At 65.6% G+C, this 12,469-nt stretch overlaps 7 protein-coding genes across 7 annotated transcripts; 4 read left to right on the forward strand and 3 right to left on the reverse strand.

Moving 5' to 3' along the window:
* Positions 1–87: 87 nt before the first annotated feature.
* THS1 (threonyl-tRNA synthetase) lies at positions 88–2,428 on the forward strand (the record flags this gene model as incomplete). The annotated part of the gene is made up of 4 exons (XM_069355282.1): positions 88–801; positions 838–984; positions 1,023–1,572; positions 1,623–2,428. 4 exons carry the CDS (start codon positions 88–90, stop codon positions 2,426–2,428), a joined length of 2,217 nt encoding a protein of 738 aa, XP_069207353.1.
* Positions 2,429–2,537: 109 nt separating this feature from the next.
* On the reverse strand, positions 2,538–3,730 carry SEH1 (epoxide hydrolase, soluble (sEH); the record flags this gene model as incomplete). The annotated part of the gene is made up of 5 exons (XM_069355283.1): positions 2,538–2,605; positions 2,643–3,444; positions 3,484–3,566; positions 3,600–3,629; positions 3,682–3,730. 5 exons carry the CDS (start codon positions 3,728–3,730, stop codon positions 2,538–2,540), a joined length of 1,032 nt encoding a protein of 343 aa, XP_069207354.1.
* A 531-nt stretch (positions 3,731–4,261) lies between these two features.
* On the forward strand, positions 4,262–7,194 carry SEC24 (COPII subunit; the record flags this gene model as incomplete). Its single annotated transcript, XM_069355284.1, has 2 exons — positions 4,262–4,340; positions 4,379–7,194. 2 exons carry the CDS (start codon positions 4,262–4,264, stop codon positions 7,192–7,194), a joined length of 2,895 nt encoding a protein of 964 aa, XP_069207355.1.
* Positions 7,195–7,437: 243 nt separating this feature from the next.
* Positions 7,438–8,031, reverse strand: Q8F55_006845 (uncharacterized protein; the record flags this gene model as incomplete). The annotated part of the gene is made up of 2 exons (XM_069355285.1): positions 7,438–7,725; positions 7,771–8,031. The coding sequence occupies 2 exons, from the start codon at positions 8,029–8,031 to the stop codon at positions 7,438–7,440; spliced, it is 549 nt and encodes a 182-aa protein (XP_069207356.1).
* Positions 8,032–8,485: 454 nt separating this feature from the next.
* TRM8_2 (tRNA (guanine-N(7)-)-methyltransferase (tRNA(m7G46)-methyltransferase)) lies at positions 8,486–9,651 on the reverse strand (the record flags this gene model as incomplete). The annotated part of the gene is made up of 4 exons (XM_069355286.1): positions 8,486–8,676; positions 8,756–9,052; positions 9,258–9,480; positions 9,574–9,651. 4 exons carry the CDS (start codon positions 9,649–9,651, stop codon positions 8,486–8,488), a joined length of 789 nt encoding a protein of 262 aa, XP_069207357.1.
* Positions 9,652–9,849: 198 nt separating this feature from the next.
* Positions 9,850–10,758, forward strand: Q8F55_006847 (mitochondrial 37S ribosomal protein mS38; the record flags this gene model as incomplete). Its single annotated transcript, XM_069355287.1, has 2 exons — positions 9,850–10,686; positions 10,723–10,758. 2 exons carry the CDS (start codon positions 9,850–9,852, stop codon positions 10,756–10,758), a joined length of 873 nt encoding a protein of 290 aa, XP_069207358.1.
* Positions 10,759–11,378: 620 nt separating this feature from the next.
* Q8F55_006848 (uncharacterized protein) lies at positions 11,379–12,374 on the forward strand (the record flags this gene model as incomplete). Its single annotated transcript, XM_069355288.1, has 6 exons — positions 11,379–11,424; positions 11,457–11,507; positions 11,547–11,715; positions 11,814–11,889; positions 11,924–12,112; positions 12,183–12,374. 6 exons carry the CDS (start codon positions 11,379–11,381, stop codon positions 12,372–12,374), a joined length of 723 nt encoding a protein of 240 aa, XP_069207359.1.
* Between the last annotated feature and the right edge of the window lie 95 nt (positions 12,375–12,469).

The following is a 12,469-nucleotide window of genomic DNA, read 5'->3' on the forward strand; positions in this document are numbered from 1 at the left end:
CGCTCGTTCCCCGCAACGACACACGCACAGAGCAACAAGTCGCCTATCTCAGCTTTGCGCTCTATCCACTCTACCACAATCAGCAAAATGGCCGCCCCCGCCGCTGCCGCTGCCCCCGCCGCCGAGGTAAAGCCTGCCGCGCCCGCCCCCGCTGCTGCTCCTGCTGCCGGCGCCGGCAAGGAGAAGAAGGAGAAGAAAGAGAAGAAGAAGGGGCCCCCTCCCTCTGGCGAGCTGAGCCCCCCGCCCGAGTTCTTTGAGGAGCGTATCAAGATCTTCGACGAGCACATGGCCAAGTACAAGGCCTTTGTCGCCGAGCAGCCCCGCGTGCCCATCACCGTCACGCTGCCTGATGGCAAGAAGATCGAGGGTACCGCCTGGGAGACCACCCCCCTGTCCATCGCCAAGGGCATCGCCGCGTCGTTGGCAGACCGTGTCATCATTGCCAAGGTCAACAACCAGGAGCTCTGGGACCTGAACCGCCCGCTCGAGGCCTCGGTCGACCTCGCTCTCCTCGACTTTGACTCGCCCGAGAACGACTACGAGGCGCGTCAGGTCTTCTGGCACTCGTCGGCCCACGTTCTCGGTGAGGCCTGTGAGCGCTCGTTCGAGGGATGCTGCCTCGGCTACGGTCCTCCCCTTCCCGAGGGTGGTTTCTTCTACGACATGGGCCTCGCCAACGAGCGCACCATCAGCCAGGAGGACCACAAGGGCATTGAGCAGGTCGCGTCCAAGGTCGTCAAGGAGAAGCAGCCTTTCGAGCGCCTTTCGCTCCCCAAGGAGGTGCTCCTCGAGATGTTCAAGGTAAGATACAAGTGTGGGCCATGTTGACGCGCCCAGTACAACAAGTACAAGCAGCACTACATCAACGACAAGGTTCCGGACGGCACCTCGTCGACTGTCTACCGCTGTGGCCCTCTTATTGACCTGTGTCTCGGTCCTCATGTTCCCCACACGGGCCGTATCAAGTCTCTTGCTGTCACCAAGGTGGGTACAGAGCTGATGGCATCATACTGACCCACCAGAACTCGTCGTCATACTTCCTCGGTGACGCCAAGAACGACTCCTTCCAGCGTGTCTACGGCATGTCGTTCCCCGACTCGAAGCAGATGACCGAGTGGAAGAAGCTCCAGGAGGAGGCTGCCAAGCGCGACCACCGCAAGATCGGCAAGGACCAGGAGCTGTGGTTCTTCTCCGAGCTCAGCCCCGGATCGCCCTTCATGCTTCCCCACGGCAAGCGTATCGAGAACGCGCTCATGAAGTTTGTTCGCGAGGAGTACCACAAGCGCAACTTTGTCGAGGTCGGCTCGCCCAACATGTTCAACTCGAAGCTCTGGCAGACCTCGGGTCACTGGCAGCACTACGCCAAGGACATGTTCACGCTCAAGGTGGAGGAGGAGCAGTTTGCCCTCAAGCCCATGAACTGCCCCGGCCACTGTGTCATCTTCGCTTCGCGTGACCGCACCTACCGTGAGCTCCCCATCCGCATGGCCGAGTTTGGTGTCCTCCACCGTAACGAGGCCACGGGTGCGCTTTCCGGCCTCACCCGTGTCAGGAGGTTCGTCCAGGACGATGGTAAGTGGGGTGTCACTAGGCTCTGGGACTGAGGCTCACCCAACACCCAGCCCACATCTTCTGTACCGTCGACCAGATTGAGCAGGAGCTCTACGGCGCCTTCGACTTCCTCGACGCCATCTACAAGCCCTTCGGCTTCTCCTACCGTGTCGGTCTCTCGACCCGCAACCCCGAGAAGTGGATGGGCGACCTCGCCGTCTGGGACAAGGCCGAGGCCTCGCTCCGGGCAGTCCTCGAGGACCGCGTGCCGGGCAACTGGCACACCAACCCCGAGGACGCGGCCTTCTACGGCCCCAAGCTCGACTTCGACCTCACCGACGCCCTCGGCCGCAAGTGGCAGTGTGGTACGATCCAGCTCGACTTCCAGCTGCCCGAGCGCTTCGACCTCGAGTACCGCGGCAAGGAGACTGCCTCGGACGGCACCCAGTTCCACCGTCCTGTCATGATCCACCGTGCCATTCTCGGCTCGATCGAGCGTTTCCTCGCCATCATCACGGAGAACTGCGGTGGCAAGTGGCCCTTCTGGCTCTCACCACGCCAGGTGGTCGTCATCCCCGTTGCGGCCAAGTTCGGCGACTACGCCACCAAGGTCGCGCAGCGCTTCTCGGACGCGGGCATCTACGCCGAGGCCGACCTTTCGGACAACACGCTCAACAAGAAGATCCGCACTGGCCAGACACAGCAGTACAACTTCATCATGGTCGTCGGACAGGACGAGTTTGAGGCCGATGCCGTCAACATCCGTAACCGTGACGACGAGGTGCAGGGCCGTGAGCAGACGGTCAAGGTCGACGACGCCATTGCCAAGCTCGTCGAGCTCCGCGACACGCGCGCACTTGTTTCCAAGCTCAACTAGCAGCACCATCATAGTAGTAGAGGCAGGGACATGTGGTGTCTGTAATCATGCATTGGTATCTGAGCGGTTACTATACAGCGGCAGCGCGTGTGCTTAAACTCGACTTCCTCTACTCGTCGCCCAGCGGCTCCTCGGCCGTCATCTTGCCCAAGAGCTTCCAGTTCTTAGCGTACGTCGCTGCGAATCAGCGCCGCCCACAGGCCCAAACACTCACGCTTGTATATCCTAATCACGCCCTCGTCGTCCGACGTGGTCAACGTCGTGCCCGTCGCGTTCCACTCGACCATGCCGATCCTCGCGCCCTTGGGAAACTCGGCGACGACCTCGGACGTCCACGAGCGCGGCGCACCCTCCTCGTCCGCGGGGGGCTGCACCTGCCAGATCCGCACGGCGCCGTCGCGCGAGCCCGTCGCGATGAGGTGGTAGCTGCGGCCGCAGGACGGCGCCCACGCAACCGCCGTGAGCGGGGACGTCGCGCCGGGCACCTGGAGCAGCGCGGCGGCCTTGGGGAACGGGTCAAGCGTGACAATCTTGGCCGTCGGCGACGTTCCAGAAAACACGGCGATCACGCTGCCCCACCACTTCTCCTTGCACCAGCTGATGCCCCAGCCGCCGGTAGCTGCCTCGGCAGCGGCTGGCCCGTCACCCGGAGTCGACGGCGCGGGTGCCTCCTCGCCGTGCGGCGCAGCCAGCGACGGGACATGCACGTCGAACACGAGCGACCAGTCGTTGAGCTCGGGGTCGAGCGACGTGTGCACGCGCAAGTGGCTGTCGGTCGCGATCGAGGCGACGCGCAGCCCGTACTGCGGGTTGGGGGGCGAGAACTCGACGGCGCGGACAGAGCCCTTGGCGCCCGTGAGCACCGCGCGCTCGGCCCAACGCGGCGCGCCGGTCGCCGCGGAGGGCGACGGGATCTCCTCCCATATCCGCACAGTGCGGTCGTGGCTCGACGATGCGAGGAGCGGCCCGTGGATCGGGTGCGCGAACGACAGGTGGAGGATGGGAGCGTCGTGCGCCTGGCGTCAGTGGGTTGTTGCAAGGGCCGTTGAACCCACCTTCCACTCGGTCTCGGGCTCCCACGTCCCGTCGGGCATCTGGCGGAAGACCTTGATCTTGTGGTCGGCAGAGCAGGTGGCCACTGGGGGTTAGTGTGGCCGAGGAAGGCACTCACGTCGCTCGCCGTAGAAGTCGTAGACGACGTCTGGGGGTTGTCAGCTGGGTACCAGATTTGCTAGCGGGTGTGATCTACTCACGCGTCACGAGGTCTGCGTGGCCTGTTGCCAGAAGACTTGTCTGCAGCATTGTGTTGATGTTGGAGTCTGATGTGATGGCCAAACCAAACAATCCAAGTGTCGCTGAGTGAGTTGAGTGACGACTGGGTGAGAGAGATGCGGGGTCTCCAGTCGCCGTTCTTAATTTCCCGATTACACCGTGCACTGATCGCTTTGTGGCGGCTCGTGGCCAGCCAGCGAGTGACCCACGGTGCCAGGGTGGAGGGGCCGTAGGCTACGGTGGGTGGGTGCCCATTGCGCTGGAAGGCACCACCCGGCGACGTACTGCTTGCCAGCCTGGCTGGGTGCACGTCACAATCGCACACGGTGCACCTCACCAACAAATCCGATCACCACGCAGACAACCCTCCCACCCACGACACGACATCGCTCCCCTCTTGGACACGACAGCATCTCATCTTACAACTCCACCTAACTAATCCTCCCCCCTCCCACGTCCTCGTCCATCAGGCGCCTAAAACGGCCGTAACAGCGCTCGCGCCAGCACACATAAAGCAACAAGCGAGCACTTGGCCGAACAGCACCACGACACGCCCTCGTCATGAACGTCCAGGAGGTTCACTTGCCCAACGGCTGGGAGGCTAGGTGGGACGCCCAGTCGGCCCAATATGTCTACTACAGTGAGTGCCGCAGCTCCATCACGGTCCTAACGCGCCAGACTCGGCGACGGGCCAGTCGCAGTGGGAAGTCCCAACCCAGCCAGTGTTCGGTGGCCCCGCCCAGTCGACATCTCCGCCCCCGCAGCAGGGCGGCGGCGGCCACTCGAAGAGGCGGCAGTACCCCACACAGCAGATGGAGCAGGTGTACGGCACGGGCCAGCAGCAGCAGCAGCAGCAGGGGGGTTACTCTGTTGGCGGATACCAGCAGCCGACACAGCCCGCTCAGCAGCAGCCAGGCTTCCAGCAGCAGGACGCTGCGCCCCAGTTCTTCTCCCCCGCCGCGGCCGACCAGAAGCAGCCGGCGTATGGACAGCCCCAGCAGCCGGCTTATGGACAGCCCCAGCAGCCAGCGTACGGACAGCCCCAGCAGCCGGCGTACGGACAGCCCGGCGTCGACCAGGTCGCTGGCCAGTTCCAGAACCTCAACGTCGGCGGCCAGCCCCAGCAGCCCGCAGGCTACGGCCAGCAGTACGCCCAGCCTCAGCAGACGTTCGCCGAGCCCAAGCAGCTGCACCCCGTGCACACGGTCAACCTGATCGGCCTGCAGCCCGACGTGCGCGCGCTTGACGCTTCTCCCCCTCCGGCGCTCCTCCCCTCCAACGCGTCGGTCACAAACTCGGCCCACATCCTCCCTGACCCGTCGTACCAGCGCTGCACGCTCGCTTCGATGCCCGCGACCCAGAGCCTGCTCAACAAGTCCAAGCTCCCGCTCGCGCTCGTCATGGCGCCGTACCGCTCGTTCAGAGAGTCGGACGGCGACGACCCGGTGCCTGTGGTGTCCGACTCGGTCATTGCCCGATGCCGTCGCTGCCGAGTGTACATCAACCCGTTCGTCACCTTCACCGAGGGCGGCAACCGCTGGAAGTGCTGCATGTGTGGCCTGAGCAACGAGGTGCCGCAGCTGTTCGACTGGGACTCTGCCGAGAACAAGCCGGCCGACCGCTGGGCCCGCAAGGAGCTCAACCACTCGGTCGTCGAGTTTATCGCCCCGACTGAGTACATGGTCCGCCCGCCCCAGCCGCCAGTCTACTGCTTCGTGATTGACGTGAGCCAGCCGGCGATCCAGTCGGGCATGGTCGCTACGGCGGCACGTTCGATCCTCGAGTCGCTCGACAACATCCCCAACGAGGACAAGCGGACCAAGATTGCGTTCATTGCCGTGTCGACCAGCCTGCACTTCTTCTCGCTTCCCGGTGGACCCGACCAGGAGGCGTCGATGCTGGTTGTGTCGGACCTCTCTGACGTCTTCCTGCCGCAACCCGTCGACCTGCTCGTCAACCTCACCGAGTCGCGCCCTGCGATCGAGAACCTCCTCGGCAAGCTCAGCGACATGTTCCAGGACTCGCACGTCGTCGGCAACGCTCTTGGCTCGGGTCTCCAGGCCGCCCACGAGCTTATCGGCAAGATTGGTGGCAAGATTATCGCGCTCTCGGCTTCGCTCCCCACCATCGGTACTGGCGCTCTTAAGCCCCGCGACGACCCCAAGCTACTCGGCACGTCCAAGGAGAGCTCGCTGCTCGTCGCCGCCAACAGCTTCTACAAGACGTTCGCCATCGAGTGCTCAAAGTCGCAGGTGTCGGTCGACATGTTCCTGTTCTCGTCGTCATACACGGACGTCGCAACGCTGTCGTGCCTGCCCCGCTACACTGCTGGCCAGACGTACCTGTACCCCGGCTTCAACGCGTCGCGTTCGGAGGACACGATCAAGTTTGCGACCGAGTTCGGCAAGTCGCTCGCCGCACCCATCGGCCTCGAGGCCGTCATCCGTGTGCGTGCGTCGCGCGGAATCCGCATGTCGGCATTCCACGGCAACTTCTTCATCCGCTCGACCGACCTCCTGGCGCTGCCCGTCCTGCCGCTTGACCAGAACTACGTTATCGAGCTGCAATTGGAAGAGGACCTGAAGCAGCCGTTTGTGGTTCTCCAGACTGCCATCTTGCATACCACGTGCTACGGCGAGCGCCGCATCCGTGTCATCACGCAGGCCATGCCCACGACCGACTCGATTGCCCAGCTGTACGCGTCTGCCGACCAGGTGGCGATTGCGTCGTGGCTCGCCAACAAGGCGGTGGAGAAGACGCTCTCTGGCGGCTCGCTCGACGACGCGCGCAACCTCGTCACCAACAAGGTCAGCGACCAGCTGTCGGTGTACAAGAACCAGATTGCTGGGTCTGCGGGTGCCTCTGCGCAACTGGCCGTGCCCGCCAACCTGGCCCTTCTGCCCCTGCTCGCCTGCGCGCTCGTCAAGCACGTTGGTCTGCGCGAGGGCTCGACGATCCCTCCCGACCTCCGTGCGTACGCGCAGGACCTGCTCACGACGCTGCCAACGCAGTCGCTCATCCCCTACATCCACGCACGGTTCTACTCGCTGCACAACATGCCTGCCGAGGCGGGCACGATTGGCGAGCACGGCGTGATCCTGCCGCCAGCACTCAACCTGACGTCGGAGCGGCTCGAGCGCCACGGCCTGTTCCTCATCGAGGACGGACAGAACATGTTCCTCTGGGTCGGGCAGGAGGCTGTGCCCAAGCTCATCCAGGACGTGTTCGACTTGGACTCGTACGCCGAGCTGCAGGGCGGCAAGTACACGCTGCCGGTTCTGGACAACAGCTTCAACACGCGCGTCAACGCGATTGTTGCCAAGACGCGCGAGCTGCGCCGTGGCGTGTACCGCCCGCACTTGTATGTTGTCAAGTCGGACGCCGAGCCTGCGCTGCGCTCGTGGGCGCTGAGCCTGCTCATTGAGGACCGGATGGACCACATGAGCAGCTATGCTCAGTACCTTACTAGGATTAAGAACAAGGTGAGCAGTTAGGTGCGGATCGGTGCATCGCTGCGTATAGGTAGATATGAACATGTAGTCATGGGCACGGGCGCGAGTGCGAGCACCGCGTAGCGGTGCGAGTGCGGGAGGGGCCAGCTGAGACGGGGTGGCGGCGGCGGCGGCGGCGGTTGTATGGCCAGCGAGCGGGGTGTGCCGCCGGGTCGTACAGCGCATAGAGTAGACACAGTGGAGCGGTGCGGTGCGGTGTGGTGTGGTGGAGTGGCGACAGCCTACCTACCACACGTCGTCGTCCTCGACGCGCACGTCGATACGCAGGCCCTTATCCCCGAGCACGGCGCGGATGAACCCCAGGACGGCGGGCTCAAACTCGCCAGAGTAGCGCGCGGCCGTCTGGACCCAGAAGCGCGTGGCGAACTCGTCGCCCGCATCGCCGGCGGGACGGACGAGGAATCCAGAGTGGTAGGGCGACAGCGCGCGCTCGTGGAAGACGTCGAGGGTGAGCCGGTCGAGCGCGGCGTACTCGCCCTCGCTTAGCGCCGCTGCAAAGGTGAAGGTCGTGCGCTGCGGCGTTAGTGCCGACTCTGGAGTATGTCACGGGCCACTCACGACGCTGGGCTCGTCGACTGGCTCGGGCTCGCTCGCCGCGAGCACCGGGCTAGCGGCCGGGCTCGGGCTGGCCGACAGCGACAGGGACAGGCTGGCGGCGCGCGCCTCGCTCACCGCCGTGAGCCGGCGCACGCGCGGCTGCAGGTACGCTGCAAAGTCTGGGATGAGGGCGATTGGCGCGGGCGCGGGGGGAGACGACGGCGGCGACGGCGACCAGCTCAGGTGGCCGTGCGCGCTGTGCGGGGGGACGAGGACTGGCATGGTGTGGTGTGGGCGCGGGTTGGGAGGGGTTGTCGTTGGGTGAGGTCGTTGGGTGAGTGAGTGCGGTGGTGAGCTGCAGCACGCACCACCCGCCTTATCTATACAATGCATGCTATCGCCCACGCTATCCATGCTATCGCCCACTGGCCGCCCCGCGCCCGCCCACTGCCGCCGGCACCCCGGCATGGGCGGCGAGTGGCCGCTGCCGGCCGCTGCCGGCCGGCGCCGGCCCATGACGCCGCCACGCTGGATCCGTGCCACATTCCCACCCTACGCCCGGTGCCACGGCCGACGCGGCTGCGTCTCTCCACTCCTCCACGTCGCGCTGCACTCTCTACGCGTCATGCACACGTGCACGCGTGCATGCATGCATGCATGCATGCATGCGCATGCACACGCACGCACCCACGCACCCACGCCCGCCAGCCAGCCGCTCGCCGCTTCGCGGCGCCCTCTACGCCTCCGGATCGGGCAGCCGCCGGAAACACGCGACCCACTTGTCGCCGCCGTTGCGCTCCACCTTGCGCCCCTCCTCGGTCGCCGTCCTGGCCGCCAGCAGGATCGGGTCGTCGACCATCTCCTCGGTCGGGATGTACTCGAACAGCTTGTGCGCGCGCGAGTGCGCGTCCATCCACTCGTGGAGGTCTAGGGGGTGTCAGGGGGTGGGACTGGGGTATGGCATCGGCGCGGCTTCGCCCCGCTCGCTGCACTCGCTCGCACTCACCCTTCACATCCGTCACCGTGTACATGATGCCGCCGGGCCGCAGCACATATGCGTACTCGGCCAGCAGCGCCGTCGTCACGATACGCGCCTTCTGCTTGCGCAGCTTGAAGTGCGGGTCGGGGAACAGGAAGAAGATCTTGGACAGCTGGCCCTTTGCGAAGAAGTTGGGCATGTGCTTCATGCTGTTGGCGCGGATCACCGATACGTTCTGGTATCCTCCGGGCTTGTCGGCGAGCTGGCGCTGGTGCGCGATGCGGTCGGCGACGTACTGAGTGACTGAGACGCGGATCTCCATGCCTGGGGGGTTAGCGGCTGCGGGCGAGCGAAGCGAGAGAGCAGACGAGCAGGCTGAGGCGGAGCTGGGGCTGGGTATTGCCCCTCAGCGAGGAACGCTGGCCCCTTGGCCACTTGGACAAGTGGCACGATCCAGCGGCGTGACACACCGCACCACCCTGCACCCTCCTTACCCCCAGCCCCCCACCCCCCCGCTCACACCACTCACCCAGCATCAGCGTGTCGGGGAACTGCGGCCCCAGGGCCATGATAAGTCCACCGAACCCGCACCCGACGTCGGCCCACTCGACCTGCTTCTGCTCCGTGCCGTCCTTGGCCGGGAAGTAGGCCGGGTAGTGGGACGCCCAGTCCATCTGGTCCGGCGAGGCGGGGTAGTCGAGCTCGTGATCGGTAAAGACGTTGGCGTGCGCGCGCTGGCGGTACCAGCGCTTCTGCGGGGGGTGTCAGCGAGTGACGAGGGGGACGGGCGAGAAGTTGTCCGGTAGAACGCCCCAGGCGGCCTGGAACCGCGACTCGGTACCCACCTGCGGCTCGCGGAGGAGCACCTCGCTTGACTCCTGCGTCGTCATCGTGTCGTGCGAGCGCTTGACGGCGGTGGCCATGTCGTTGTTGCTGTTGTTGTCGAGCACGAGTCGCCCAATCTCCTCACACTCTCCATTCTCGAAATCTCAACTGGTCCAAGTCGAGTCACGTGACCTCTGCCCGCGGGATCAAATCCACCCACCACAGCCTTCCTGTCGCCGGCGCAAACCGTCTTTTGCAGCGACAAAGCACCTCGCAATCTCAACCACACCCACACCATGCTGCTCCGACGACTCTACTCGTCGCCCGCGTCGCGCGCCGCCGCGCCGGCGCTCGAGGCGTCGTCCACGGCGCGTGCGCCGACCCGCGGCCGCTCCCGCCCCGTCCGCGTCGCGCTCAAGCGCACCCCCGTCGCCGCCGCCGCGCCAGCAGCAGAGCCGACCCGCGGCCGCCGCCTGCGCCGCGCGCTCGCCACACCCGAGACGACGTCCGAGCCCCAGACGCCGTTCGCGGCCCAGTTCTCCTTCCGCCCCGTCACGCTCTACCCCTTCCAGGCCGGCCTCCACCTCGGCTTCACGCCCGCGCACATGCCGCTTCCCGTGCACGCCGGCACCGCGTCCTACCTCCAGCCTGGGCGCGGCTCGACGGCGCCTCTGTTCGAGCTCCCGGCCGCGCCTTCGGCCGCTGACGCGCTGGAGAGCGCCCCCGCCAGCAACGGCTCGGGCCTGGGCGACCACCTGCGTCTGACCCGCGCATTTGCGCACCCTGCCATGAGCCACCACCTCGGCAAGGAGGCCGCGCCCAGCGCCGTCGTGCTGGATGTCGACAACGACGCGCAGCTGTCGGCCGCGCTCGACGCCGCGGCCTCACGGCACGCCGAGGCCGCCGAGAGCGTGTGGGACGCCGCGCTCGCCCGCCTCGGCGGACGTGTGGCTGAGGCCCCGGCTGTCCCCTCGGCCGCTGAGCAGGCCAACCTCGACGACGCGCTCAAGGGCCTCAACGGGCTCCTTGCCCGCCTTGACGTCTCCGCCGTCGACGAGGTCGTCAGCCTCGACTCGGTCAGGCGCAAGCGCAAAAAGAAGATGAACAAGCACAAGTACCAGAAGAGGAGAAAGGTGGGTTGAACTCCGAGATAGCTGCTGACCCATCAGGCTACCAAGGCTGAGCGCAAGCGTCTCGGCAAGTAGGCGGCTCGTATACACTTTACACTTCTCATCGCATATGCATGTGTCAGCGGACGGGGTGGTCGGGGCGAGTGGCGAGGGTGTGGCAGGACGGATGGACTGCTAAGAGCGGCGCCTGGACTGGCTGGGACAGCTGAAGCTCGAGAGATGATCGCGCCTGCGGTGGACCTGGGAGCACGGGCAGGACGAGATTGCGCGGGCTTGCATGGGCTCGAGAGGAGTGTCGTGTGTGATTACCGACGGAAGGAGGCCGCGGATGGCGGAGAGTCGTGGCAGATTATCGCGCGCTTGGGCTCCTACGGTGGCCGATGTGGCACTTGGCTGCACCTCATGCTTGCAGCGCGTGCGTGCTCGCATGCACCTGTACACTCGCTGCGTGCTCTGTCGTCGTCGACAGCAAGCAAACGAGTGCAAATACACCCTGTGACCGTGACTACTGGTTGACTCTCACGACGAGTTTTTCCGGGTTTTTCCCCCAAGCCAGCCAGCCTCGCTTGCCGCGATGTGCTGCGCACCGCATTGAGGAGGTTGCGTTGCCACCAGGGGGGAATGTCGAGGCAGGTTTATCTGTCGCTGGCACACGACCACGTCAACAACGCACTCTCCACGGCGCATGCGACACGATGAGCACCGACGCCGTGGCCATCCGGCGCGTCTCCTCGCCGAGCCGTAAGTTGTCTTCGAGGGCCAGCTGACCCCAGACGCCGAACGGGCGCAGATCAAGCGCGTCCTCGCCGACGCGTACGGCGCGTGTACGTGCTTCTTTCTGCAGGGGCCGCGCTGACTGCCAGCGTTCGGGCACATGAAGCTCCTCGACCACAACCCCGCGGCCAACGCGCAGCTCGTCAGCTCGATGGTCGACCACGCGCTGCGGCGGCACGAGGTAGCCGTTGCAGAGGTTGGCGGGCGCGTCGTCGGCGCCGCGCTGTGGGTTCCGCCTGGGGTCGGGTTCGTGGACGAGTGAGTGGGGCGGGCAGGAGCTGTACAGCGAAGAAAGAGAGCGCAGAGAGAGAGGAGAAGGGGGAGAAGCAGAAGCGACACCGCTAACCCCGACCCAGAGACGACGACGAGGACGTCTTCTACCCCGCGCTCCAGCACCTCCCCCTCCGCATGGCCGAGTTCCTCTTCGAGCATGTACGTGGCGTCCCCCCCACACACTAACGCCCAGGTCTTCCTCGCACAGCGGTACATTGTCGACGCGGCGCTGCCCGACGCCGAAACAGAGTGGTGGTACCTCGCGTGGCTGGGCGTCGCGCCGCGCTTCCAGCAGCGCGGGGTCGCCAGCGCGCTGCTGCGGTCCAAGATTGCCGAGGCGGGCGGCGTGCCCATCGGCCTGCGGACAGACGTCGACGATAATGTGAGTAGCGTCGCCGACCGCTTTCCGCGGCGAGGCCTGCCAGCCGCATGAGAAGGCGCCTGACCCCCAGATCCCAATATACGCCCACTTCGGCTTCGCGGTCCGCGTCGAGCACACGTTCGCCCTGCCCTGGGGCGTGAGCTGGCACGAGCGCTTCCTGTCGTACCCCGCGAACGCGAGCACGCGCGCGATGCGCGAGCTGGTCGCCGAGGCGCGGGGGCGATGCGAGAACGGCGACTACGGCCACGGCCACGGGGAATAGAGGGGACGAGTCGGCTCGCCGGGCACTGCGGAATGGACATGTCCTTCCCCGTGTTGCAGCTCGGCTCCGGCGATATCTCGATACAAAGAGGGGAC

Source organism: Vanrija albida, assembly GCF_041260175.1.
Source record: "Vanrija albida strain AlHP1 chromosome Unknown contig_5, whole genome shotgun sequence".
Taxonomy (NCBI): domain Eukaryota; kingdom Fungi; phylum Basidiomycota; class Tremellomycetes; order Trichosporonales; family Trichosporonaceae; genus Vanrija; species Vanrija albida.